At 40.7% G+C, this 26922-nt stretch overlaps 1 protein-coding gene across 1 annotated transcript; it reads left to right on the top strand.

The window, feature by feature from the left end:
* Positions 1–1655: 1655 nt before the first annotated feature.
* On the top strand, positions 1656–26487 carry srpk1b (SRSF protein kinase 1b). Its single transcript, XM_082532174.1, has 16 exons — positions 1656–1767; positions 2403–2457; positions 14337–14464; positions 15562–15670; positions 19104–19191; positions 19283–19370; positions 20037–20143; positions 20311–20476; positions 21028–21053; positions 21157–21379; positions 21518–21925; positions 22581–22675; positions 22818–22925; positions 23619–23688; positions 23854–23946; positions 25060–26487. Exons 1-16 carry the CDS (start codon positions 1755–1757, stop codon positions 25242–25244), a joined length of 1962 nt encoding a protein of 653 aa, XP_082388300.1. The 5' UTR covers positions 1656–1754; the 3' UTR covers positions 25245–26487.
* The last annotated feature ends 435 nt before the right edge of the window (positions 26488–26922 follow it).

Genomic DNA, 26922 nt, shown 5'->3' with positions numbered 1-26922 from the left:
AAACACAAACAAAGCCACATAGATTAGGCTGTGCATGTGAGGAGTGATCTGACTTTTGCCCTCCAAACAGCCACTCCACAGATACACGGCACAACAATGACAGAGACGTTTTAACAGAACCAGGATCGGCTGCACATCTGCATTTAAGGTTAAAGGATGCCAGTGTTCACAGTTAGCTGTGCTTTGCTCATTTGACAACTCACACAATCGATAGTCCAAGACCCCTATGATGTAGATGCTGAAAGAAGTAGCAGGATGACTTCTGAAGTGCAGGGCTCTCCACTCCGATGCAGATGAATGCTGCAAAACTGATCACAGTTCTTCACAGTTCAAAGGGATAATGAGCCGAAACAACTTGCAAAATGAACCTAAGACCTTTTCAAGGCTGATTGTGATATTCTTCAATGGCCAAGTCAGTTACCTGGTCTCAACCAAACGGAGCATGAATTTCACTTACAAAATATTTTCACTTACAAAAAAAATACAAAACTGAAGTCAGAGAAACCCACAGAAAAGCAGCAAATGAAGGTGGCTGCAGTAAAAGCAAACACATTTGGTGACGTTCAAGAATTTTAGAGTTCACGTAGTCATTGACTGCAAATGATTTAGATCCAACTATTTAACTTAATCCTTATAGTTTAGAAAAAGCTACAAGAGACCTTTCCAACTTGTGTAAATCTACAGTTCTCTTTCTTAGATCTTCACTCTGTTCTTATACCATTGTTCTGAGTACTGATCTGTCCATTGAGAAACTACCAGTTATCATAAATCATGATCACAGACGAGAATTGTATGTATGTATATATTTGATTTATATATATATTTATATATGAACCCTATGTATTCTTTTAGACTTTTAGACCCTGTATCGATTACAGAAAATAGTTTCCATCACATTTAACAAAATCTCCAAAGCTTGTGACTTTGTAGTGACTTTCCCTAATGAGTATGGCATTAGACGGGCTAACCTGCTACTAAGTACAACAGCAAAGCATTCCCACCATATCCACAGTGCAAAAGCCAGGATTTAAAAATTTGCCTGGCCTACAAAATCAGTCAAATTGTGGGACAAGGGATAAAAATGCAGTGCATTCATTCCCACATAAAAAGGACACCTGGTCACCCAAGCTGTGACACTTGTGAAGCATCAGAGTTAAATACCAAGTATAAGTCAGTTGAATGTTTTCCCAGTATTAAAGAAGCAAATAAATAATAATTATTAGTAAAAGGAGTACAAGACTTCAGTTTGTTACCCAGCTTGGCATTTTAGATAATTAAAAGTAAATGATGTTTTTTCACGCAAACAGAGTGCTGACTCAGTGCTCCTCTCAGGTTGATAGCTGCTTTGATGCTTCTCTCTGATGCTCTCAGCACTTTGTAGGCTCTCCCTGATTTATAAAAAGCCCAAACTTTAAGATGAAGGGGAAAAGTAATGATTAAAATCCAAAATACTCATGAGTATTTCCTCAGGGAAGCTTTTCTTCTTCATGGAAGAAGTGCGACTTTTCAGTGCAAAAATAAACAACAATAAACAGTAAAGCTAACAATCAAACTTAGCAAGGAATTCCAAAATGAAGTGCTGAGCGCTAAATTTATTTGACAAAAGATACTTAATACGATCGAAGGCGGTATCTACGGATACTGCCCCCAGGAACAAACGCATATCCGCTCTGTTTGGTCATTTTGGCGGACTTTAGAGTTTTCACTTTTCCAACAGTCCTCGAACGCAGCATATGCCCTGACTGGTTTTCAGCATGGAAAGAAAAGGTAACGTAGCTAACTGAAGCAAAATGCTTTTTATACGGATTCTTGTAGGAGATACGCTTTTCTTTTCGACATTTATCAGGCCAGTTGTCTGCTGAAACGATAGTAACAACTAATGTTATAACAAGAAACGTTAAGAACTGACAGAAAGTATAAGTGGACCATGCGCTCTGCTCTCTCTGTGTATGTGTTAACAGTATGCTAGCTATAGCCGTCATAGTAGATTAGATGGTGGACAAAGTATGCGGAAAGTGTCGATCCGAATTAGAGTATAAATGATACACACAGTCCCAAAAACTTTAAATAAAATTTACCAGGGGTCCACATGATAATGGAGAAAGGGGAAATATCACATTCACTGTGAAAAGCACCAAATTGGCTATTAGCAGCTAACTTAAAATGCCTCTTTTATGTGAGGCAACACACCCCTGAGGCCGGTTTTCTGTCTATTTACGTACGCGGAGTAACCTGCTAGCCTCATTTGTTGCTAATATAAGTTTGAACTACGAGTTACACCAGCACTCCCTGGAATAAAAAGTCACGAAAACGGCTTTTGACATGGTGTCGTGTTATAAAGATACAGCTGCTATATTTGGAGCTGTGCTTTATGTTGTACCACTTTCCTCTCTGCTCTTTAGTACTAGCGATGCAAGCAAGGAAGAAGAGGACAAAGCCCCGGAAACCTGGCAAAAAGTAAGTGAAGATGGACCTTTCTCTTGTTTTTACACCACAAGTTAATTTATATTATTATAAAGACACAAAGCAGATGGTTCAGTCCTGAACACTGCTCGGCTGCTTTCTATCATTTGGCTCTTATTCGATCATTTGCAACGCAGACTGATAGTTGCAGCATCACATTGTAACGCTTCATAATTGAAGATAATTTTAAGTTAGTTCATAATTATAGAGAAAGGGCTTTGATATTTGAGGGTTTTTGAGTCAATTTTAAACATATTGATGCTTCAGATAGTTTGAGTGCATGGTTTGTCACAATTCGTGACAGTTTTATAAACTTTATCACCGTGGTTAAAGTGCATTATTTGACCTTTATAACATTAAGGGCAGAGGAGAATAGATTTTAAACAGCAACCTAATGAAGGCACAAAAAGGCAAATATATGTGTGTATGGAGTGTATAACATTTGCAAGCTATAGATGTTTACAGACAGTTGTGTATTCAGCTGTATATGTATGCATATGCACGTGTTATGTGTATACAAAACAAAACAGAACACACAAAATGTATTTGCATATATTTAACTAAAAATACCACTTGGAATACAGATGCTACTTTAAGACATATGTTAAACAATAAAAGCTACTTCTGGCTGCTCTCTTATTTACAAGGGGTCGTGACAGCGGATAGCGCCGCAGTTTGATCTGGCAGATTTTTTCATACAGTGGATACATGGCTGGATTCCTGATGCAACCACAGATGCATTTGTGTGTTTACACCTTCTATTTTCATTTTGAGACAGCTGTGCAAGACAATGCATCACATGTTGAAACGGAGACCTTTGGTTATTTATTTATTTAATTTTTTAAAATCCATACATGTGTTCATTATTTTGAATTGGTTGCCAGCAACACGTTGAAAAATTTACATTGTTATGCTGGAATAACCTTTCCTGAAATTGTCATGAAGATGGTAGCAAAAAGCTTGCATTCAGCATTAATGGTGCCTTCACATATGTACATGTTACTTCTGCACGTGTATACATAGTAAGGCTTTGATTATAATGGATTATGGACAGTTAGAGTACCGTTGGTCGAGTAGTCATTTCTGTTATAGTTCGTTGAAGTCCGCTGCTGGGACGCACGTGTAGTTGGTGCATTGCAATGTAAATTTTCCATAGTCGAGTCTCCACAGTCACAAAAAACAGGCAGGCACGAACCCTTGTCCTCACTGTCTGATGACAGAATCACTTGGAGGACCCTAGTGGACTCATTATCCAGTAGGGCTGCCACGATTAGTCGACTAGTCACGATTACGTCGACTATCAAAATCGTCGACGACTGATTTAATAGTCGACGCGTCGTTTGAAGCTTTGTAAGATCCCAAAAGACGCAGGAATAATAGCAGGATTTAAGAGTGTAATAACGGACTGAAACAGAAGATGGCAGCACTGCATGTACAAGGATGCCAGCTGCCGTTAAACCCCGAAGAAGAAGAAGAAGCTCTGTCCCAGAATTCATAGCGCGGCCCAGCTCAGTTTCCAACAATGGCGGCAGCTAGTTAGTTTTAATGTTACTCTTATTATTCTTTCTGGGTCACAAAATAAACGTTTAACATATTTTCAGGCGAGAATGTAGCTGTGTAAACCTCAAATATCTGCTCAGTTTATCAAGACACCACATATTTTCAAAAGCGCTCCGACGTTTTCGGAGACGTCTGTTACCCACTAGCTCGATAGCTAGCCGGGGGCAAGGCTCACTAGAGCCGTGAGAACACCGGACTCCCGGCAAATCGTTTTCAAACCCACTGCCGTCTTTCGCTACTCAGGTTAAATATATATAAGTCACTTAGATAACTTAAAATGTTATTGTTTGGCTTTTTTTAGTATTTTATTTGTTCCTGAGTAAATCGGTTTGGCTGAGATTAAAGTTATAGTTCTTACACAGCTGAATAAACGTCAAGCAGACAGCTGATTATCAGAAGTGTGAGATGCTGTAAAATTTACTCCGGTGTCCCGTTATATTTTAGATAGCAGGGAGTTGATTAAACTTCACCGAAACAATCTGCAGATTTCATTAAAATTTAATAAACTATCATCTTGTCTTTATTTTTAGTTAGCACAGACCTTAAACACTTAAAGCTTTAAGCTAATGATAGTTATATAAGAGCAGATGCTGCTGGTGCAATAAGCTGTAGTTTTACGTCCAATGGATGATGATCTGATTAGTCGACTAATCGCAAAAATAATCGGTGACTAGTCGACTATCAAAATAATCGTTTGTGGCAGCCCTATTATCCAGCTTAATGTCCCCACACCATCACAGGTGCTTTTTTGAAATCTGTGCAGATCACAGGTTGAATGGTCCCTTTGTTCTTTAATCTGGAGGATGCATGGTTTCCACAGTCATTAAAATTTGCTACAACCCTTGAAAACTTTTTGCACATGAAACAATGATGCACTGCATGTATATTCAGCATAGACAGTGTAAAAGATGGAAGTAGCATCCGGTTGAAGAAAAATGAAGTCAGTGTGGAAAAGCCTTCAACCGACATTCTAGCAAAGAGTGATAGCAGAGGGAAGATGTTCCTCTGCCAGGAGATCTAGAAACACTTTCCCGACACTCAGTTGCCCATTTCACATCCTACTGAATAAAACATTAGGTCAGTTTTGTAAATTTGGGTTATTCTAAATGCCAAAAAAGGAGGCTAACAACTTGGTTAATGATTGACAAGTGCTTAACCAATGAGCTTTTGGTTTCACCATCAGATCCACCACTCACTCGTTTCAAAGCACAGAGACAGTGAAAGCGTTCGTCTTGAAGCTTCTACACGGGACTTCAGAAACCAGTGTGTCATCATGGTGGCTACATCCATCTTTTATACAGTGTAAGGTGTTCAGAAGAAAGTGCTTACTTGCTCACTTACCAACACACAAGTAGAAACCATTCAAGGATGGATCAAATCTTCTTTTTCCACTTTTTTCCTCTTACTCTGTCTCCCTTTTGCACTATCTGGCTCTTTTTGTCTCATCTCTCTCTCTCACTCTCTCTCTCTCACCCTTACTCCCATCGTGGTCCTTCCCTCCCGCTCTCTTGTGTCAGTCGCTCTGTTGGGGCTGCTGTGCTGAAAGGACACAGCAGCTAGTGTACAGTTAAAGAGCCAGCGGAGAGCACATGGACCTGGTCTCAGGTCACAAAAGTCTTAATCTAGCTTTAAAAAGACCTTTGCCAGCGCTTATTTTAGTTCATCATAGACTTGTGTAACAAAGCTTTAGGCTAGTGTCTTCTTAGTCATGTGGCTTCTGGACTGGATCTTCTCCATCAATTCAGCTGTAGTGAAGCTTGCCAGCGGTCTAACATGCAAGTGAGTAGCACTGCAGTTCTCTTGTGGGAAGCGAGTCAGACTTGGAGCATGCATGTTCTGGTTCTTTAATCTGCCACGATGGGAGTCAGAGTAGTGTTTTAGTGTGTGTGTATGAGTTTGTGTTGCTAGTTTAGACAGAGCTTGGCTGACATACTGATGTTCTGATCCCATTTTTTCCCCTTTATTTTTGTTTTAAATTAGGGAGCACGTTCAGGCTTTTGCCTTACTAAGCACCTCACTGCCTGTTCATGTGTTTCACTTAGTCCTTTTACAAGTGACTGAGAACAGGATTGGAAGATTTATGCTTGTCACACAGGACCTTATTTCTGCTTCCCTTAAAATTTTATTTCTTGTTTCAGTTGCAGACTTGTTTTCTTGTTTGTTTGCATCACGTTAGACAGGAAACATTTTTTTTTCCCTGCAAATTTCTGTGCCTCAGATTTTAATTTTAGGACTGCGGTCCTCTCAGGCGACTGAACACGAATAGCCATTATTATATTTTCCAGCACCATTGCTCTCTGTTATATTTTGCTTTCATTGCTCTCTTTTCTCTTCCAGCCATTGCTGCAGTTCATTACATAACACATCAAATCTTTCATCATCTGCAGCTGACTACAGCTCTGTGTTGCTCTGTTTCTCTCTCTCTTGCTTTCTTTTTGTCCTCATGCTGTAGGTTAACCACTGTTCTTTCTTCCGTCTTGTCAGAAGCAGAATAAATACACATAAACACGAGTATTTTTTGGGGGGTGTTTGTGTGTGTGTGTGTGTGTGTGTGTGTGTGTGTTGGGTGTCATGGGGAGGCGGGTCACATCAGGCCTCAAAAATGTCGGGGTTTCAGCTGTTTTTATGGAGGGATTTGTTTTTGTGAACCATGGAAATCTGCAGTGGTTTAAGTAGTGGTGTGCTGGCCTCTCCCTCCCTCTGTGTCTTTCTCAGGCTGCTTGGAAACCTGGTTTGTACAAAAAAACTCTGCGTGTAACATAAAACACTGTCTCTATTAAGACAAATTTCTGTAAAGTTAACCCACATAGCTCTGAATATCGGAAAGAACATATTATATAAAGTTGGTGCTTACACAGCAGGTAGATGTAAATCATTTCTGTGAGGAAGATTTGAAGACGTTAACAAGCATCCTTTGCTTCACTCGTATGCCTTCAGTAGGTGTTCGAGTGCTTAAGGCAAAATGCTGCACCACACACATTTAGACTTTGTTTGCACTGCACCCTGAGGCCTTCGGCACAGATACCTATTGCTGCTGTTTCATTTTGCTGCCGAGGCATTTTGCATTGATTTCATTTCGAAGGAGCAAGTAGGGAAGCTAAACTTCTTGGCCATACTCCATCCTCACAAGCTCCACTGCTTCTGTGTGCCCTTGTTTGTTTTGCTCTAACGATCTGATAGGGCTGGATGGGTGGAAAAAGTTTGGCTAGGAGAAAGCAGGAGATGCTAACACATTCTGTCAGATCAGATGTGTGCTCAGAAGTGACGGGCATGTAAAGTGATTGCAGTTTTTTATAGATTTTGTCTCTCTGACGGACAATAACGGAATAACACATTTACAGACTATTTATTGGGTCTTTGTGTACAAAAGAGTTAAACAGTCAGCTCAGGGTGACCAGTTTTGTTGAAGCTGTGGCTGTTCAAATTTTGGCATGTGGTTATGTTTGCTTTAATCCCTAAAAGCAGGAGTGTAGATAAGAGTTTTGGTTCCAGAGGCTTTCTAGACCAAGTAGTTTAGACCTAATATATTTAAGCAGGCTTTGGCATGAACACGAAAGGTCTGCAGGGAGAACAACACAGGGAATGCACTGGCTGCAGCGTGATCTCAAGATAATCAGTTATTTCATGACCACAGTTTAGCTTTTTATTATTTATTTATTTTTTAGATATCAGCTATCCTGACAATTGCTTACCCCACCAAAAGGATTAACCATTGTGGCCTAGAGGGTTAAGTTATTAGATGGCAGTCAGTGGGTTCCTGAATTGGTTGTTGTTGTTGGATAAAAACACTATCTGATTATTTTTCAATGTATAATAAAAACTGGCAGCAGTCACTGAAACACAGAAAACTGTTTTGAACTTCAAAGTGACTGCGCAAAGTTTATAGAGCTCTTTTTTTCACAGCTTCTCATTGTAATTGACCAGGTTGCATTCAAGTGTGTGCACACGATAACAAATCTGAAACTGCAGCAGAGAAATGAGATTCAGTTATCACACATTTCTCTATTGACACATATGCTTTTACTTCTACTAGATTTTCATGTGTGTTCTGGGGACGAGTACAAACCAAGTAACTCTCATATATAGAACGAAGGTGGATTTGCTGCATTGTCCAGATTTTGTATTATTCTGTAGTTGTATCTAATTTACTGTCTCAGATATCTTCAACAACACAAACATGGTACTCATAACTGTCTGCTTTTGTAGAGATAACTTTTATTTTGTACTTTTGTATAATTTTATCTTGCTAATTTAGATAATTGGCTGTAAAGCAACATTACTGAATTGTTTCGTTGACTCATAGTTTGTAACTACGATTGCAATGCACTGGAGACCTGTTAAATACTGTTGGGTTCTGAGGTATCCCAGAGCCCATACAGTGTACGTTATCTTTATTTTAAAAGGTTTTCTTTAGTAACTTCAGTACGTGTTACACGTTGTACAACATGTTGATCATTTATCCCTATGTGTATGTTAGAAGTTGGAAAGAAGTTGCTAAATCATTCATGTCCCTCAGGTTGCTTGTTGGTATTCATTTTCACTGTGAGCAAGTATATGTGTGGAGGGAGAAGAAGGTTCAGCAATCTCATTGTGCGCTGTTGGAAAATGTTAAATGGCCAATCACAAAAAAATGGCCCCAAGTCATGCAAAGCTATTCCAATACAGCTCCAGAAACTTGTGAAGTGCAGTAGCATTTCAAGTTGCGGATACCTAGCTGATTCCTTCCCCATTACATGAATCGTCCAACAGTTTGAAAGTCTGCCTTTCTATGAGTAAGGTCTGATGATTGCACAATAAACTGCAGCATTGATGTTTCCGTGCAAATATGAGTAAGTGAAGCATTGTTGAATAACAGGCAAGCGCGATGGTGATCGACAGACAGAGAGGGGGAATAGAGAACAGTGTTGTTTTGGTCAGATTGGTTTGTGTATGTGTGTGTGTGGGGGGTTGATGTCGTCCCTCACCTGCAATGCAGTGCTGGGCTGTATCATCCAATCATGTCCCAGCTGTCGGCGAAAGAGGGCTGGGCCAGAGGCTGACGACAGCCAAGGAGAGTTCTCGGTCAGACGGAGAGAAAGAGAGACGTGAATGTGTGAGAGAAAAAAGTGAGCGAGAGAGTCGGGGAGTGTGCAGTGGTACCCTGCGCTCCAGGACTCAGCCTCAGTGCTCAGCCTGCAGTTGAGCCTCTACATTTCTCCTCTCTTCGCTCGTATTCCCCATCACTGCTCTGATCCATCCTCTCTCCTCTTCTCTGCTCTCTTCTGTTATAATCACTGCTTTTCAGTTGTCAGCACTGATCGCTTTCTCCTCCTTCTCCTCCACTTGTACTTTTTTTTAACTCTCTCCATCCCTTTTCTGAACCTCTAATACCTCTTTCTTTTCCTCCTGTTGGATGGAGTAAGAGGCTTTTTCAACACCTACACCCTCTCTTCTCTGGGTCTCCTCCCTGCATCATCCCATGGGTATCCGTGCATCTTGCAGGTAAGAGTAGGATGAGTGTGTATGCGTTTGTTGACAGCTCCAGACGAGATATGACTCACGTCCAGGTGTTTCCAGTGCTGCAGAAGTCCTTGATGTATCCAGGTTTTTGTCGTGTGATCTGAGGTCATTGAACTGTCTCGGTCCAAGTGTCGTCGTACCGCAGTTAAAGGGGGGGGGACCAAACAAACTTAGATACGTGATCTGGAAAAGCATGATTGCCTGCTGTGTTTTGGCTTCAAATGTGTGAATGCTCTTGATCGGTTGGAGGTCGTGCTACATTTTTTTTTCTTCTCCTGGTTTACATGCAGGCATTGGTTTCTAACCTCCACATTTCTTTCCCCCTTTCTGTCCTAATGCTGTCAGCTATTTTTAGTTGTCTTTGGATTCAATGTCCAAAAAAACTTTGTGGCTGATTTAAAAACTGTCAGCATAAATATGTTGATGTAGTTCTCTTTATTGACATGTCATGGATCTACATATAAAAATCCCTTCATTGTGTTTAAACATTACAAAAGAAGCTTAGAAACTTGGAATCGGTTCTTTCTTTTCTTTTTTCTGTTTTTGTTCATTGTCGTTGTCACTTTAGCACTTTCCTCCATAAAGATGACATTTATTGACATCCCCTGTACCCTTATTCACTAGCTTTGACATGTCCAAATATAAAGATGTTGTTTCAGGACTATTAGAATAATATCCAGGTTTTTCCATGAGTAGCTGCATAGGCAGAGACCACCCTCACCTATTTTTGATACAAATCTGTTTTGCTTTTCATCATTTGTATATTAGGAATGAAAGGAGTTAGGCCTTTTGAATGGTTTCGCTCAATGACTGTGCTCTGTTTGCTCTGAGTAAGCAAGCAAATTTAGTTTTGTTTTGCCTTCATCAGACTGTTTGTGTTCATATTTCTTGCAGTAATGTGCACAAAGTCTGGAGGCAGGAACGCTTCTGTTAGTCATAATAGAAATTCACCTTGTAGGAGTTGTCAGCTCTAAAAGTAGTGCGGTTTTGGTGTTTATTCACTTGAATACTGCAATCAAATCTAAGGGGACCCAAAAATTTTCAGGGGTGCATACAGTCCAATCAGAGGGCAGGAAAAAATGCGCGTATGCCCATTTCAGTGACACCTTTTCAGGAGGAATTCTCACCGCAGGCGGGTGAATGTGTAATGCAGACGCAGAACGAGTAATGATACAAAACCTTTTTGTCTTATTCTTTTTTCCTTTGAGGATACCTCCCACACACAGCAGCTAGACTGATATCAGCAGACCTGTAGTGTTATTGTGATATTTAAAATATCACAGATCTGTTGTACTGTGTTGGCAGATATGCAAATAGAAAGTGCACTGGGTACATGTTTCACTGGCTGCATTTGTATCTTCTCCTCTCTTATACACCTGCATCATAAAGGCAGAAGTGGTCAGGTTCCAAGCAGAAAGCCTATTTTAATTTCACCTACTTGAACTCCAAGCTACTTTTTGTCACTGTAGAAAAGGACTTTGGTTAATTAGTTAATCTCTGCAGTTCTGACTTAAGCTCAACATTATAATTGCCTTCCTCCCCTAAGGAGCAGTAATAAACAGCTGAGTTGAACAAACAACTAAACGTGACACAGCTTTGCGGGCACATTTTGTTAAGATGCATCCACAGTGGTCATCCTGCTCTGACCTAAGCCAATGAACTGATTAGCTATGCACACTAATCCTAATTACTTTAAAATTGATCGCAACTGGAACACGATAAAGTACCGACCGAAGCAAATTTAGCATCTCCACACATTTTCTTTTTCAGAGGGTGCACAGTAATGTCAGCTGCTTATTACCCTGTCACTTCCTTTAATTAGCTGCAAATCTATGTGAACAACATGCTGTTATGCTTTAGCTCCAACATTGTACATTAGCTGGATAAATGAATCTGCTTAGACCTGAGATCATAAGAGATTTTATATGTGAGATTGGAACATCTATTCAAGGCTGGAAGTATTATAAAGAAAGAATCTGTCAGCTGTGAGGAAAAGCATCTGCCTGCACTGCATACAGAAAACATTTCTTGCTGGAAGCAGTGAGCTTTTATCTTACTTACCTCCACAGTGTACCGTCACCGGGGGGAAATAGGGTAGCCCATTATAAGCACTTTGGTTTTATTGATGCTCTTATTTCTGGAGGAATGGTTACTTAGATTTAGCTGATTATTTAATTTATTCTGATTTTACTGACACTATGGATTCAAATTGTAGGTAATTACGTCAAAAGTATTGAAGTAGATTATTATTATAATTCATATTTAAATAAAGATAAAATCGCATTAGAAATGGTGACATTATGAAGACCCATAATGGTTGTTACCTTATTGGCCTGCAGTTTCTTGTTGCACACTTTGGTATAAATACACACACGTAGCTCAAAGCTTAGAAAGTTCATGATCTTGTAAATCTTGCGAGAATCCAGTTGCCATGCAAAGTAAGATGCTTCAGTCTCTGTGTGGTGTTTTTCAGGAAACACAAGTCACGCACCTCTTCTCTTTTTCTGCTTTACATCCTGTGTGTAGCTAAAAAACAAAATAGATTCTGGAGCTTAAGAGCTTACATCAGTTTCTCTCATTGATGCTGGCACTTGCTTTCATGCTGTTATTATTTTTTTCAAATGCTACTCCAGAAATGTGCTACAGTGGAGTTGAGTAAATTATGTCTAATATTACTTGAAAGGAGAAGGATGACAAACTGAATTAAGGGAAGCCTGTGGAAGATTAGATATTAAAATGGAGCCAAATAATAATAATAATAAATATATTAAATAACTGAAAATAACAGTAATATAATAAAGTAAAGCACGGGAATAATTTAAAGCATGTTTTTTTTGGGGGGGGAAATATGTTTTTGTGGAAAAATACATGTTTTGCTCTTTTAATGTAATTTTTTCTAATTGTTAAAAAGGCTTTGGACTCTCAGGAGGTAAAATAAGAAAGAATTTATAAGTTGAAAATGCCCCGCTTGGCAGCAGCTCTGCTAACCAGGCCACTTGGCTTCTCTGATCCAATTTTGTACTGCATTGTTCTTGTCCTGACCGACGTCTCTGTACACCTACAGTGTGATGAAAAAACTGCTCAAAAACAAAATACTACTGCATTTAGATTTTTTAAAAACATTTTCACTTTGCGTTATTGTTTTTTGTTTTTTTTTTTAAATGTGTATAACCTAATATTTAAATGAAGTCACTTTGACCCAAATTCCTCGAACTCTCAGGAGTGAGTAAATATCTGTGATGCGCTTGTCAGACCTCCTAGGGCGGGGAGAAATGGTTTTGGCATGTAAACGTATGTATAAAGTCACCACTTTAGAAAAAAGTGCCCCATGTTACTTTTAAAAATACACAATCCTATAAATAAATAAAGTATTTTCTTTGTAACTTGTAGATTTAATGATGATTTTGAATATCCATTTCCTTTTCCAACCATCTATTTCTTCTGTTTATCCAGTTCAGTGTTAAGAGGGTGCTGGAGACTACCCCGGCTATCATAGGCTAGAAGGTGGGGTACAGCCTGGAGAGGTCGCCAGTCTTTTAGAAGCCTAAGGCCTTCTTACCGTCAGTTTTTTTCCACCATTTTATTGATATTTCAGAGCAGAAGTTCAGAAGTTTACAGATTTTATTGGGGCGGATGTTGCAATAGTTTGAAAAGATGAGACTTTGTGGAAAAGCATTCGGCAATGTGCTAGCTTGTGGTTTTGAGTTTTTCTCTTCATATGTCAGCGCTGATGTTGCTATATTGTCTGAGTGGGGACACCTATTATTCAGGTGAATACTGCAGTGGCTGTCTCCACCTTAATACCGAGCATAAATAGAAGTGATTGCATGATCATCTTTGCGGCAGCCCATGAAGTGACCAATGCAAAGGGTATGCCTGCACCTTAATGCTGCGTTCCAGATACCTCGGAACTTGGATGTTGGATTTGGCGTGTACCAGGAAAAGCAAGGAAAAACAATTTTTTTTAATTCCAACTGGGAACTCGAATTTTAACTTCCAACTTATTCCGGGATGCACCATGACACATAGAGGGAGTTCCCAAAGTAGAACCTGCACAGGCACGGGGAGAACATTCACTTGCCACACAGAATAGTCGGCGGATACAAACCCAGGACCACGATCTGCTAACCACTGCAGCATTGTGTTGCCGGCTACTGGAAATTAAGGAGCTTAACGTGACATCATTTCACTTTAACTTATTCTTTCTCAAAATACACGCTAACTGTGGTTACTTGTTATTCAGTTGATAACAAGTAACCAAGTAGAGTCAGATGATTACTACCGATGTATAGTTGTTCTCAGAGGTTTACATCCACTCACCTTGGATATGAATTTCATGCTAATTTTAATGATTTCCTTTAATTGATTGGAATGATTGTACAGCATACATCTTTAATGATTTTAAAAAAACAAGAATTGGGTGCACAAGTCTGAATTTGTTTTGAATCTTCTCTGATCCAGACAGGGTCAAAAGTATCCTGGCTTACATATATACATCAATATTAATACATTGAAGCTCAGACCCTTTCCATAATGGCTGTCATCACAGAAACATTACACTTGTACTTTTTAGTGGATTGAGAATTTATCCTGATCCTTGATATTGTTCATGAGTTTATTTTGGATAAAACCGTGCTGTAAACTCTTTGACATCCATCTTTGTGAGCCAGTCTGACATCATCTTTCACCAGCTTTTCAGCCGTCAATGTTTTTTCTTTCACACTTCCCTTTCTTCCTGTCATTTATGTTCCTGAATTTCACACTTTCCTGTCTGTTTTACCACCCCTGTCTCTCTGGTTCTCTTCTTCACCCAGACCAGAGCCTCATGGCCGTGGAGGCGGCTCTCAGCCAGGTCAGGCAGAGTCTCCGTTACCAGAGCAGGATGAAGAGATCTTGGGCTCTGATGACGATGAACAGGAGGACCCCAACGACTACTGCAGGGGTACGATCTCTCTTACTCTTTACAATGAAATGTGTGTTTGTGTGTGAGGGGTGTCATTTTTTTCTTTCTTTTCTTTTCTTTTTTTTTTAAATGCATGAAGGAACTCAACAAGCAGGCAAACTAAAGTGTCCCAAGAAAAAACTGGGTCTCAGCTAACACATCCTCAGAAATATCTTCAACACCTCTCTCAGACAGGCTGTCGTCTTCTCATGCTTCAAAGCCACCACTATACTGGAGCCAAAACAAAGTTCCAGTGTTGTCCAGTATAGATGTAAAGCTGGTGAACATGCCACCCAGGCTTTCTGTAACACTTAAAATGTTACATGTTTTAAACTCTGTAAACCTTTTTACTGATGATGATGATAATATATTATCAACACTTCACCTCAGGGAGGAGAAACAGGGGGACAAGGGAGGGCGGGAACAACTGAGTTGTAGGGGCTTTTCTACACGGTGCAATATTTGCAATATTTGTTTTTTGTTTTTTGTCTCTTTCTTATATTTGACTGTGCAATAATCACTGTGCAATATACTCACTCAAATGAGCAATCCTATTCATCCATATTGTATATTCTGTATCTATATATGTGTATATATGGTGTATTTATGCTTATATCCCTACTCTCATCCCCCTTAATGTATCTGTAACATGCAACTTCTTTCGGTGCTTTGCTACTGGAAACTGAATTTCCCGGAGGAACCCACCCGAGGGATTAATAAAGTTTCATCTAACCATCCCAGTCATATCATATCTGGATGCTCTCAGTCTTCATTCAACCTTCAACACCCGCAATTAGGACTTGCTTCTGTTATGCGTGTCTGTACCCACCAGTTTTGTGTCCTCACATCACTGACATTAACTGACCAAGAAGAAATGAACCAACTTGCTGGTCTTTGAATGCCCCCCCCCAAAAAAAAAAAAGAAAAAAAAAGAAGCTCTTTGCATATTTGCATAGAAACAAACAGAAAACACCACCCCACTTTAGTTTAGTTTCACCCATTTCAGGCTAATTGCATGAACAGTAAAACCTTTAAGCGAAATCCTCCTGCAGGATATTCTGTATACATTGTTTGACAATGCATGTGCCTTTGGTCAGGTGGATATCACCATGTGAGGATTGGAGATCTGTTCAATGGGAGATACCATGTGATCCGTAAGCTTGGCTGGGGTCACTTCTCCACTGTGTGGCTGGCCTGGGATATCCAGTAAGTTTGCTTTCACAAAATATTATTAATTTTTCTGTGTTTAGAATTAATCACCTGACAACCTGATTTATTTATTAAAGAGATTTTACTTTTAGAGATCAATGCGCGTTTCTGTAATTCAGACACCAGTGTGGCTAACATTTGATCAGACTTATGTAAGTTGAGATGCTGAATTTCAGACAGAAATATTACCAGATAAATGGAAGGAAATATGCACTATAGCACTTCAGATTGAAGGTTGTATTTCGATTCGTTCAGAATTCCAGAAATGATGGCAAAAATCTGCCCAGGTTACCTGAATATTAGGGGTGCAACGATATTCGTATCGATATTGAACCGTTCGATACAGTGCTTTCAGTTCGGTACGCATATGTATCGAACAATACAACATTTGTAATTTATTTTATCAATTTTCCTTCTGACGATGCTGTCTGTGTTGAGCGCTCAGTGAATCTGTGTTCGACTACTCCGCCTAGGCTGCACTGTCGAGCGCAGATCCACTGAGCGCTCAACACAGACAGCATAGTCAGAAGGAAGAGCGCAGGGCAAGCTAGCGAGACAGAAGTTAAGCTCTCCTTGCAACAGGCAAATTGAACGTCATTCAGATCTGGCCTTTGGAATTATTTTGGTTTTCATGTGACGTATGACCCTGAAGGTAAGCGAGTCATGGACTAAAGTAAAACAGTATGTTGGATGTGCCATGCAATGCTCAATTACATGGGTGGGAACTAGTCTGTTAGCGCAGTTAGCTCGTTAACGTGTTGGCCGTCTAGCCCCATGCACGGAGCGATCGGCGGTAGCTCGTTAACGGAGATTTGCCGTGTTGTGGCGTTAAGGTCATTTCAACGAGATTAACCTGAAAGCACTAGCGGGAACACAACGAATATGACTGCACATTTACGCCGACATCATCGTAGTGCAAAGACAAGTGGAAGCAGACAAAAAAAAAGCAAGCATGCTACTAACTTTAGCCGAGTCATTTAGACAGCTGTTAGCACATGATTCTCCTTATATGTTTAATATGCTGCTGAGAATATAGCCCAGAAGAAGCGGATAGTATAGATTTTATTTTGGAAAGAGACATTTCTCTGTAATAAACTCTCTTTTCCAAAGATGAGTGATTCCTCAATCAGACACAGGGCTCGCAATATCGCTAGCCCGATGTCCCGGAGCTAGCGATTTTTTTCAGTCGGGCTACCAAAATCTATCTCTTCCCTGCCCGTCGGGCTATCCATCCATCCATCTTCATCCGCTTATCCGAGGTCGGGTCGCGGGGGTAGCAGCCTAAGCAAAGAGGTCCAGACCTCCCTCTCCCCAGCCACCTCCTCCAGCTTGTCCGGGGGAATACCAAGGCGTTCCCAGGCCAGCCGAGAGATATAATCTCTCCAGCGTGTCCTGGGTCTGCCCCGGGGCCTCCTCCCGGTGGGACATGCCTGGAACACCTCGCCCAGGAGGCGCCCAGGGGGCATCCTTGCCAGATGCCCGAACCACCTCAGCTGGCTCCTTTCGATGTGGAGCAGCAGCTGCTCTACTCTAAGCCCCTCCCGGATGGCCGAACTCCTCACCCTATCTCTAAGGGAGAGGCCAGCCACCCTTCGGAGGAAGCTCATTTCCGCCGCTTGTATCCGCGATCTCGTTCTTTCGGTCACTACCCACAGCTCGTGGCCATAGGTGAGGGTAGGGACGTAGATCGACCGGTAAATTGAGAGCTTCGCTTTTACACTCAGCTCCCTCTTCACCACGACTGACCGGTGCAGCGTCCGCATTACTGCAGCCGCAGCCCCAATCCGTCTGTCGATCTCCAGCTCCCTTCTCCCATCACTCGCGAACAAGACCCCGAGATACTTGAACTCCTCCACTTGGGGCAGGAACTCATCCCCGACCCGGAGTGGGCACTCCACCCTTTTCCGGCTGAGAACCATGGCCTCAGATTTGGAGGTGCTGATCCTCATTCCCGCTGCATTACACTCGGCTGCGAACCGCTCCAGTGCGGTTCGCAGCCGCACTGGAGGAAGCCCGACGGGCTTCCTACAATAGCCCGTCGGGCTATTGTAGGAAAAATATATGTCAATGCTTTTGCATTCTTTCAGAAATGTAGCTGGGTAATTATGTCATTGGCATCGGTGAGCCACTGTCAATATGTGACATATTGAAGTCGCGTTTGAATTTGCGCTTGTTTTTTTGCTTTCACTTTGCAATCGTGCGAACTGTGTATAGAGAGCGACAGCACTGATCTGTGAGTGATGATAATTTGTGCACCAATTCCTCTGACATCGTCTTATCAATCGTTAGCTTACTATGCAAACATGACGCAGCAAGCTTAAACATGTGAGAGGTTGATCGCGCAGAGAATCGCTGAGCTTATGTGAGTGCGTGTGTAAAAGCATTTCAGTTCTGCTGAGCCAAATAAGACAGGTCAGGGTGAAGAAGTGACAGCCAAAGAAAAGCTTACCACAAAACGGAGAAGTTATGACAAATCAGACTATGAGGCAAAAAGAAAGTGCAGCTTTATGGTTTCATGGACAAAAGAATTTCTGTGGCTGCAATATGACAAACTAAATAACCAGGGCTGCACATAAGTGGTCCGCAGGTGCGCATTCGCTGTCAAAATAAAAAACACGCACAAGGGTTAGGGTTAAATTTAAAAACTGTACTTTTGCGTTAAAATATATATTTATAATTTTAATAAATGACAAATTAAAAATGCATGAACATTTTTTTGTATCGAAAAAATATCGAACCGTGACACCAAAGTATCGAACCGAACCGAACCGTGAATTTTGTGTATCGTTGCACCCCTACCGAATAGATATTGGAAAAACATGGTACACGAATTGGGACTCATTTGCACTTACCCTGCTTCTGTCCAAGAAGCTATTTCACCAAAATCTTGCAAGAGAGTCAAAGGTTGCATTGATCCGGTTGATACCGCAGGGTCTGAGAGGTCAGCTGGTAAATATCTGTTACAATTACTATTGACAGCAGTAATAAATGCATTATGATTAGGTTGAAACATGATGCTCCTACATATCATATGTTGTTGGATATGGTCTGGGAGATCTCTTAAGGCTTCAGAAAGATTTATTCATCAGGAGTTGGAGACCTGTTTTTACAATATTTTAAACATCAAAGAGAGAATTTTAGAAATCTGTGTTTTAGATGGGGGCATGACATTTTATTTTATTTTATTTTAGTTTAATTGTTTATTTTCTTTTTAAAAACTTATTATTATTGTTTAAAAAACGCGTTAGTGTCATACATCATTATATGAATGATGATGTACAAAATGTGTAAGAGTAATTTTACTAGTAGACAGAATAGGTATAAGATGGTGATAGAATTCTAGCACAGCCCCAGTCTTTTTAAGCAAATGCAGCATACACTGAACTGTATAATGTGTTTTACTCACTGATTTTGTCCATGTAATTTCCAGGGAAAAGCGCTTCGTGGCCATGAAGGTTGTAAAAAGTGCTGAACATTACACTGAGACTGCTCTGGATGAAATCAAGCTGCTGAAATCAGTAAGGCACAGCACTTTACTTCACACAGACTCATAATGTAGATATCCCACAGCTCACATCACCGATTGTATCTCTTTTTTTATTTCTCCAGGTGAGAAACACAGATCCCAGTGACCCTTACAGAGAGAAAGTAGTGCAGCTGCTAGATGACTTCAAAATTTCTGGCATGAATGGAACTCGTATCCTATATTTTTACTCTGTCACAAATGAAACATTATCCTTTAAGTGGTGCAAACTAACCAGTTTTCTGACTCTATCAGCTGATGCCTGATCATTCTGTTAAGGAAGGCATTAGTGGCTTGACAGCAGCTTAATTGCTAACTGCCCTTGTCCCTCCTGCTGTTGTTGTCTCAGTTTGATGGCATGGGCATAATGATTACATTCATTTCCAGGCCAATTAACTACAGTAGTGATGAACGTCCAAGGGTAAGACCACACCACCTCAGGCTGGATGTGAATTTAGCTCATCTGTGTTGTTGTGCTTCAGTGCAGACATGCTGACAAGATGCATTTAGACTGACAGTCATTGGAAAGTCAGGATATCGCAGTTTAATTACACTCCATATTTACATTTGTTGTTCAGACATTCATTTGAACTTTGTCTTTTCAGTGTGACAGTGTTTGATATAGTGAAGCTCATGCTATCTCCATCTGTCTTAGAGCTCTGTGCTGTATCCTGTCTAGACATCCTTTAAATTAGTAGTGAAGCAGTAGATGGAGATTGTGTTTGTGATGTGAAGAAAACATGGGATTGTGTGTGTGTGTGTGTGTTCGTGTGCACTAGTTGATATAGAAAAACTCTAATTTGCAAACACTATTTCAGTCCTTGACTTCCATTTCTCCAGATGTGTGTATGGTCTTTGAAGTACTTGGGTACCACCTGCTTAAGTGGATTATTAAGTCGAATTATCAAGGGCTGCCTTCGCCCTGTGTTAAAAGCATCATACGACAGGTACTGAACAGCAAAACACAGACAGGTTCTAGTGGGAGAAAAGTGTTTGTCTTTCAGTGAAGAAGATGGTTATATCAAAACTATCTGCCATCATGAATGATGCACTTTAATTGATATTATGGGAGACGTTCACCTTTAACCCTGAATCTGACTTTTCTGAACTACAGGTTCTGCAGGGTTTAGACTATCTCCACACCAAGTGTAAGATCATACACACAGACATCAAACCGGAGAACATTCTGCTCACTGTGAATGAGCCCTACATCAAGAAGATGGCCGCTGAAGCTACTCAGTGGCAGAAGACTGGCACCGCACCTCCCTCGGGTTCTGCAGGTCGCAACCTTTCTCATTCAGATCTTTGTGGTTTGATTGACTTGCTGCGTACAACTAGGAGATTTGCTGTTTAGGTTTGTCACCAGGTGCTGTGACTTGAGGTGTTTCAGATGTATTTATGTGGCGGTGAGCCATAATCTTCCAAATAATGCCATTAGAGAACTGTTACTGCAAGTAGTTTATTTTAAGATTGTGTGAAGAAGCACAAACAAGAAGTTCAGAATAAAATGTTTTTCCAACCCTATGATATAATCCAGTGTATGCCATGTACGTATTCAGAGACTAGAGTGTTTGTGGATGTTTTTAATAAAAGTGGAGAGCTTAGCTGTGTGCTGCTATGAGTCACCGCTGGATTGGTTATGGAAATTACCAGCTTGCTTAGAGGAGTGTGACTCTCACTGAGCAGGGTGCCACTGCAGACAGTCTATTAGTACAGCACTGGTATGAATCAGCTCAGCCACTCGAACAGAATACTAATAATAGAGGGACTGAGGATGTGCCACATGTCATTCAGCAACATAAATCTCTTTTTTTTTTCCTCTTTCCTGCAGTGAGTACAGCCCCAACTTCCAAACCAGTAAGTTATCTTTTTGTGTTAAGCAGATCTTGTGCAGGACTTTGTACAAATTTACATTTGAATGAATTCAAAATGCAAACTATCCTTTTTCTCCCTCTCCCAGACGGCCAAAATGTCAAAGAACAAAAAGAAGAAGATGAAGAAGAAGCAAAAAAAGCAGGCCGAGATGCAGGAAAAGAGGATACATGAGATGGAGGGAGGAGCATTACCCGACACCCGAGAAGAGGAGGATGACGAGGAGACTACGGAGAACACTGAAGATACGTCCTCAGCCACTCTTTCTACGTCTGCCACGCAGCAGGACATCACTAACCATACTAACGCAGGTAAATGAGAGGATAGACCCTGGTCAGGGTCATGAAGGGCAGCCGATAAGTTTTAGTTTTATTTGCAGATTGAATTCATGTTTGATCGCACAAGATATATTTTTCTTTACAAAATAAATTATTCTCTTTTTGCTCCAGACTTGACTCCCGAAGAGCAGTCTGCTCATACGTCAGGGCTAAATGAACAGAGGGAGGTTACGGCCGATGACGAGAACAGAATGGAGGTCAACTGCAACGGCCACGCCGCCACACCGGAGAATGAGACCAGTCTAGAGGTTCGAGGGACCGAGCAATGTACAGAGGAACAGGAGGATCAACAGGATGCAAAGCAACCAGAAAGCAATAAAGAGACCGACAATGCATTTTGTGACAAAGAAGAGCGGCCATCCTGTAACGGAAACTCTGATACCGAGCAGCAACGTCCCCCTGCTTCACTCAGTCCAGACTCTGTCACTGTAGAGCTAAAAGAGGGAGACAAGATAGAGGAGCAGATGGACACTCTAAAGGAGACCAAAAGAGAAAATGAGGAAGAGAACAGCCAGGATGGTTAGTTTGGGGGGGGGGGGGGGGGGGGGGGGGGTATTAATGTGTATTAATTAAGAAACTGATATCTAAAATACAGTGTTTACAGCAGCTGAGACCAGAGGAATCATGTCTTTTAGTTGTCAGATATGTATACGTCCATTTAGAATATTCTTCAAATTAGGGTGAAAGTTCACTTAATGATGAACTGATGAACTGGTGGTCAGACATCATTATCACATCTTTAAACACGATTTCTGACTTTAATGATGGGTTCAAATAAAGTGGCGACATCTTTTCTAAAAGGAGACGTCTGGACAGAGTACAACTTAACTGGTTGGCAGAGACATACCTCATGTTTATAAGGCGGTAATACTCTTGGATATGCAAAGCCTCTTGATCAATGCATTGCTCGTGAAATTGGTACAATATTTTGCATGGCTACTACCACACTGCAGTATTAAGGATGGTAACCCATAAGAAGACTGGGAGAATGATTTGGAGTACACCAAATCACTTTTACCAGTGTGGCGCAATGAATATGGGTTGTAAGGTTTGTTTTTGTTTTTCTGTAGTGCGCATTGCTAATGCCCTCCAATAATTAATTATCTTGACAATATCCTGCAAAGAATTGCTCTGCAGACACACCAGCTTCACTTTCTTCTCCTCTCTTTAACAGGAGCAACAGGAAGCATGTTAGTAAACCCCCTGGACCCTCTCAATGCTGACAAATTGCAGGTTAAGATTGCTGACCTCGGCAATGCCTGCTGGGTGGTGAGTATAATATTCAATAAAACTTTTTCTGTAAAAAACGTTTAAGCAGAACTTGAAACATTCACTGTGTCTTTTTACTGTAAATCTTCCAAGTTCATGTTTTTCATTTTGTGACCCAGTCTTCACTTTTCTGTTTTTATAGCACAAACATTTCACAGATGACATCCAGACACGGCAGTACCGCTCTCTTGAGGTGTTGATAGGAGCCGGCTATAGCACACCAGCAGACATCTGGAGCACAGCCTGCATGGTAAAACAGACTCACACACAGTACACCTGTATGCAAATGAACTGATCCCACAAACCCCCACTGAAAAGCAAACTTAACATAACTTATGTTATGCAGAAGCTTTCAGTGTGACGAGGAACATATGTGTCAAAACCCCTGGTTGAAGGAAAAGAGAACATGGAAAAGAGGAATATAGAGACACCATGGACAACAAACCGGACAAAACACAAACTGTCCAAGAGAGCAGGCAACAGGTTTTGATATAAATTAATGGAGAGTGGAGAAGATCTTAGGTCATTGTGAGAAGTCTCCAAGCAACCTTAACCTGAAGCAGCAGATCTAAAAAGATGGTCTAAGATTCCCTAATTCAGCCCTAATTATAAACTTTATCAAAAAGAAAAAATTAGACTTAACCTTGCAAGAAAGAGGCATCTTATCTCCTGAATCCAAACTGAGAGGGCTGATAGCTGAAGACACTGCTTCCCATTCTACTTCTGAAAACTAGGAACTGAAAGAAATCCTCTCCTCAGAGATCAAAGTGCTGTATGGCAATATTGTCTCATTATTAGGTTTATGATGGAGCTTTGTCATTCAGGATTTTGTATTTTAGGAGAAGGATTTTAAATTGTAGTTTGGGTTTAGAAGGGAGCCAGTGGGAGAGTATGATCTCTCTTTTTTTTTTGTATTCGAGTTCTTATGTACTTCTTTCCTCAGGCCTTTGAGCTGGCTACTGGAGATTACCTGTTTGAACCCCACTCTGGAGAAGACTACTCCAGAGATGAAGGTTGGTGTGGTCCAAACATCCATATATCTAAGTTTAACTAGAGAGCAGTTCCAGCAAAGACGAGCTTCCTCCTACACCTCGTTTCGACATATTGTGACTTATGTCTTATACTGAAGAAACAATAGTGAAGTCCATCTGCTTTTGTGTTTTGCCGCCTCACTGTAGATCACATAGCGCTGGTCATCGAGCTGCTAGGCAAAGTCCCTCGGAAGCTGATCTTGGCAGGCAAATACTCAAAGGAGTTTTTCACCAAGAAAGGTAAACATGGCCGCCTGCTACCACCCCTGCAGCAGCTACATCCAGTTCAACCTTAATATACTCTCAGGTATTTGGTGCAGAATTTCTATTTTAGGCCCAACACCTGATGGCTCAAGGGAACAGCCATCTGCTCGGTTTGAACTAGCAAATTATAATCAGTGCAGCTATTTCAAGTTTATAGAGGTGGTGCGGTGGATTTATCCCCACAAAGTCTACAGAGAAAGTGCAGCATGAGCAGCAGTAAGAGATCCCACTGCGTGTTTACTCAAGAGATACTCAGGCTTGTTATAGAATCACTAAGAGTACAATACCAGGATAATTATAGTTATGAATATGAAATGGAGATAAATAGATTTGAAGCCTATGAATTCACTTCAGATGGTTCCTACATGCTCTGTGACATGTGATCCCACATAGTCATGTTCAGTTACATGGGTGGTGAATAGATTCAAGATTCATTTAAATGTCATTATTCAACACATGCTTGTATAATAAACTTTAAGATGTAGCCCGTTACATTAGAAATCAAATATTAAAAAAATGTATTTTAGTCTTTATGTTAATAAATGGAACATGATTTTTGTGGTGACGCGAGGAGGATCAGTTCAGTAGTCTCACAGCCTGAAGGAAGAAACTGCAGCAAAGTCGCAGTGGATATTTCTGCATTGCTATGGGCTCTGCAGACACTTCATGACATCAGGATCAGTGATGCTCTGTCGATTGGTGCTGGTGATGTTCTGGGTGGTTTTAATCACCCGCCTGCAGAGCCTTCTGCTGGTGGGTGTGCATAATTTATACTGGGTTGCGATTCCTTCAGACAAGATGTTGTCTGTTGCTCTTCTGTGCAAACAAGAGCTTTAGACGGGAATGTATCCTTGTTGAAGTTTAAGTAGTATACTTTGTGAGCTGTCTTTATGCTGTGGTTGTGTGTGTGAGTGGTTTCCAGGTAACTGAACCTGTTCACCTGCTTCACTTTGCTCATGTAAACAGGGACGTGTTTGTCTAGTTGTTGGCTAAAATGTGGAGGTGTATTGTTGTGATTGACGACTGCGAAAAGTGATTGTTTGTGTCGATGAAGCAGCAGATTGAATTTTAAATGTGTTTTCCTCCCAGGTGATCTCCGGCACATCACCAAGTTGAAGCCTTGGGGTCTGTTTGATGTCCTGGTAGAAAAGTATGAGTGGTCCAAAGAGGAGGCCCACTCTTTCAGCAGCTTCCTGCTTCCCATGCTGGACCTGGTGCCTGAAAGAAGAGCCACCGCAGCCCAGTGCCTCTCCCACCCATGGCTCTCATCCTAGAGGATGCCTGCACACACAGCTGCATATTGTGAAAAGGATAAGATGGGTTTGAAGGGCTTAAGCTTGAAAACGTACAGTAAGCAAATACTTCCATTTCTGTGAGAGCCTGTGATTCCATCGTGCCTGTAGCCTGTTGTCACGGCTCTCACGGGTCTACTTACATTCATCGGGAAGCATTGAGACGATAGACAGACTGCTGCTGAATCTCTGTTCTGTTAGGGAAGGAGAATAAAACAGGCTCAAAGTACTCTCTCAGTATTTATGACTTTTTGTTACTGGCTGAATAGAACTTATTGATCTTATTTTCCCTTTTTTGCCAGCTCCAGATTTTTCTCTTCTGCTCATTATTCTCTGTATTTTAGACACAAGAGATCATCAGGTTTAAAAGGACATTTTTCTACAAACGCAGAAAGGTACAGGATGCTAACAGAGTTGTAACAGTCACCATCAGAGCCACTTTCGATTATCATATAGGTCACTTAGAAGTCAAATTTGTCTGTTTGCTCGTCATCATGTTAGGTGTACCAGCTTTTAAGCCTTTAAAGAGAGTGCAGAGAGCTCAAAAGTGATAACTACATATTGCTTACTGGAATGAAGAGCAGCTAGTAGCTTTCAAAGCACCGTTATCAGAGAACTTTTTACATTTGTATACAGGTGCAGGTCATACATCGGGAGTTCAGAATCACACTGATAGCCAAACTGTTGTGTCGGTTTCTTGTGTAAGTAAAGATTTTTAGCTTCAGCATTAGTTTATGTTGACTTAAGAGAAGTACTTGAGACATTATAATGTGAAGAAAAAAAAATCAGAGCCCTTCTCTTTTTCATGCATGAGTTGGCCAAATGCTCTTTTACACCCGGGTTGCTTTTTTTTACCTGATAAGTTTAATTCCCACATTCACAGTCAAATCCAGCGATAGGTGGATTCACATCAAGTGTACAGTACAGTGTACCAAAGAGTCGGACTTTGATTTCTCCTTTTTTTGAGCTTGAAGCTGGAACAGAGTGAGGGCACAGTCAGTTCTTTTACACGTTCTTTCTTTTTTTTATCTTTAAAGGTGTGTATTCAGGTGTATAAGAAGGTGCTGGATGTGAAAATCATAGATTGTACTTAAAGTTATTGTAATATTCCTTTCAGTCCTATCAGAAACATGTTGCTTGTTTTTCTATAAAGGCTCGACTGTCCATGTCTCATCATTTGATTTTTTTTTTCTTTAGGCAGTAAGAATAAATAATTTTCAAAGTTTCTCTGGGTTGTTTATGTCATTGCTTTCCACAGTTTTTTTCCACTTAAATATTCTCTCCATCACTGAACACAGATGCATGTGAAAACACAAATGTCCAACAGAAGTAGCACAAAATGGTCTTTGAGCTGGCAGCAGCGTAGTGCAGGGTACGTGCAGGGATTGGAACCCATGTGAGAGTATCACACGTAATGGGTGGAGTCAAATGAAGACACTTAGGCAACATCTTCCTAAACTTAACAGTATTTACAGATGTGAAATCATCCCTTAAGTCAAATATCTACTGTATATGCATATGGAAATATGTCTCTTAAGAGAGCATGAATGCTAAAAATAAATTACAGAAGCACAAAACCAAACGTTATCAGCTTGGGTATCATTTTATTGTTAGCGCCATTAGATTTCTCACATAGAGAGAAGGCAACAGTGGCTAATAC

This window comes from Aulonocara stuartgranti (genome assembly GCF_965226115.1).
Source record: "Aulonocara stuartgranti genome assembly, chromosome: 5".
NCBI lineage: Eukaryota > Metazoa > Chordata > Actinopteri > Cichliformes > Cichlidae > Aulonocara > Aulonocara stuartgranti.
Note: the sequence above shows the minus strand (reverse complement) of the source record. Positions and strands in the feature narration are given on the sequence as shown.

What these genes read in the sequence shown, in the direction of transcription:
- srpk1b (XM_082532174.1), top strand. An exon ending in CCCCAACGACTACTGCAGGG is followed by an intron (nt 14,465 to 15,561) that starts GTACGATCTCTC and finishes GCCTTTGGTCAG; the next exon opens with GTGGATATCACCATGTGAGG. An exon ending in GGAAGAGAACAGCCAGGATG is followed by an intron (nt 21,926 to 22,580) that starts GTTAGTTTGGGG and finishes TCTCTTTAACAG; the next exon opens with GAGCAACAGGAAGCATGTTA.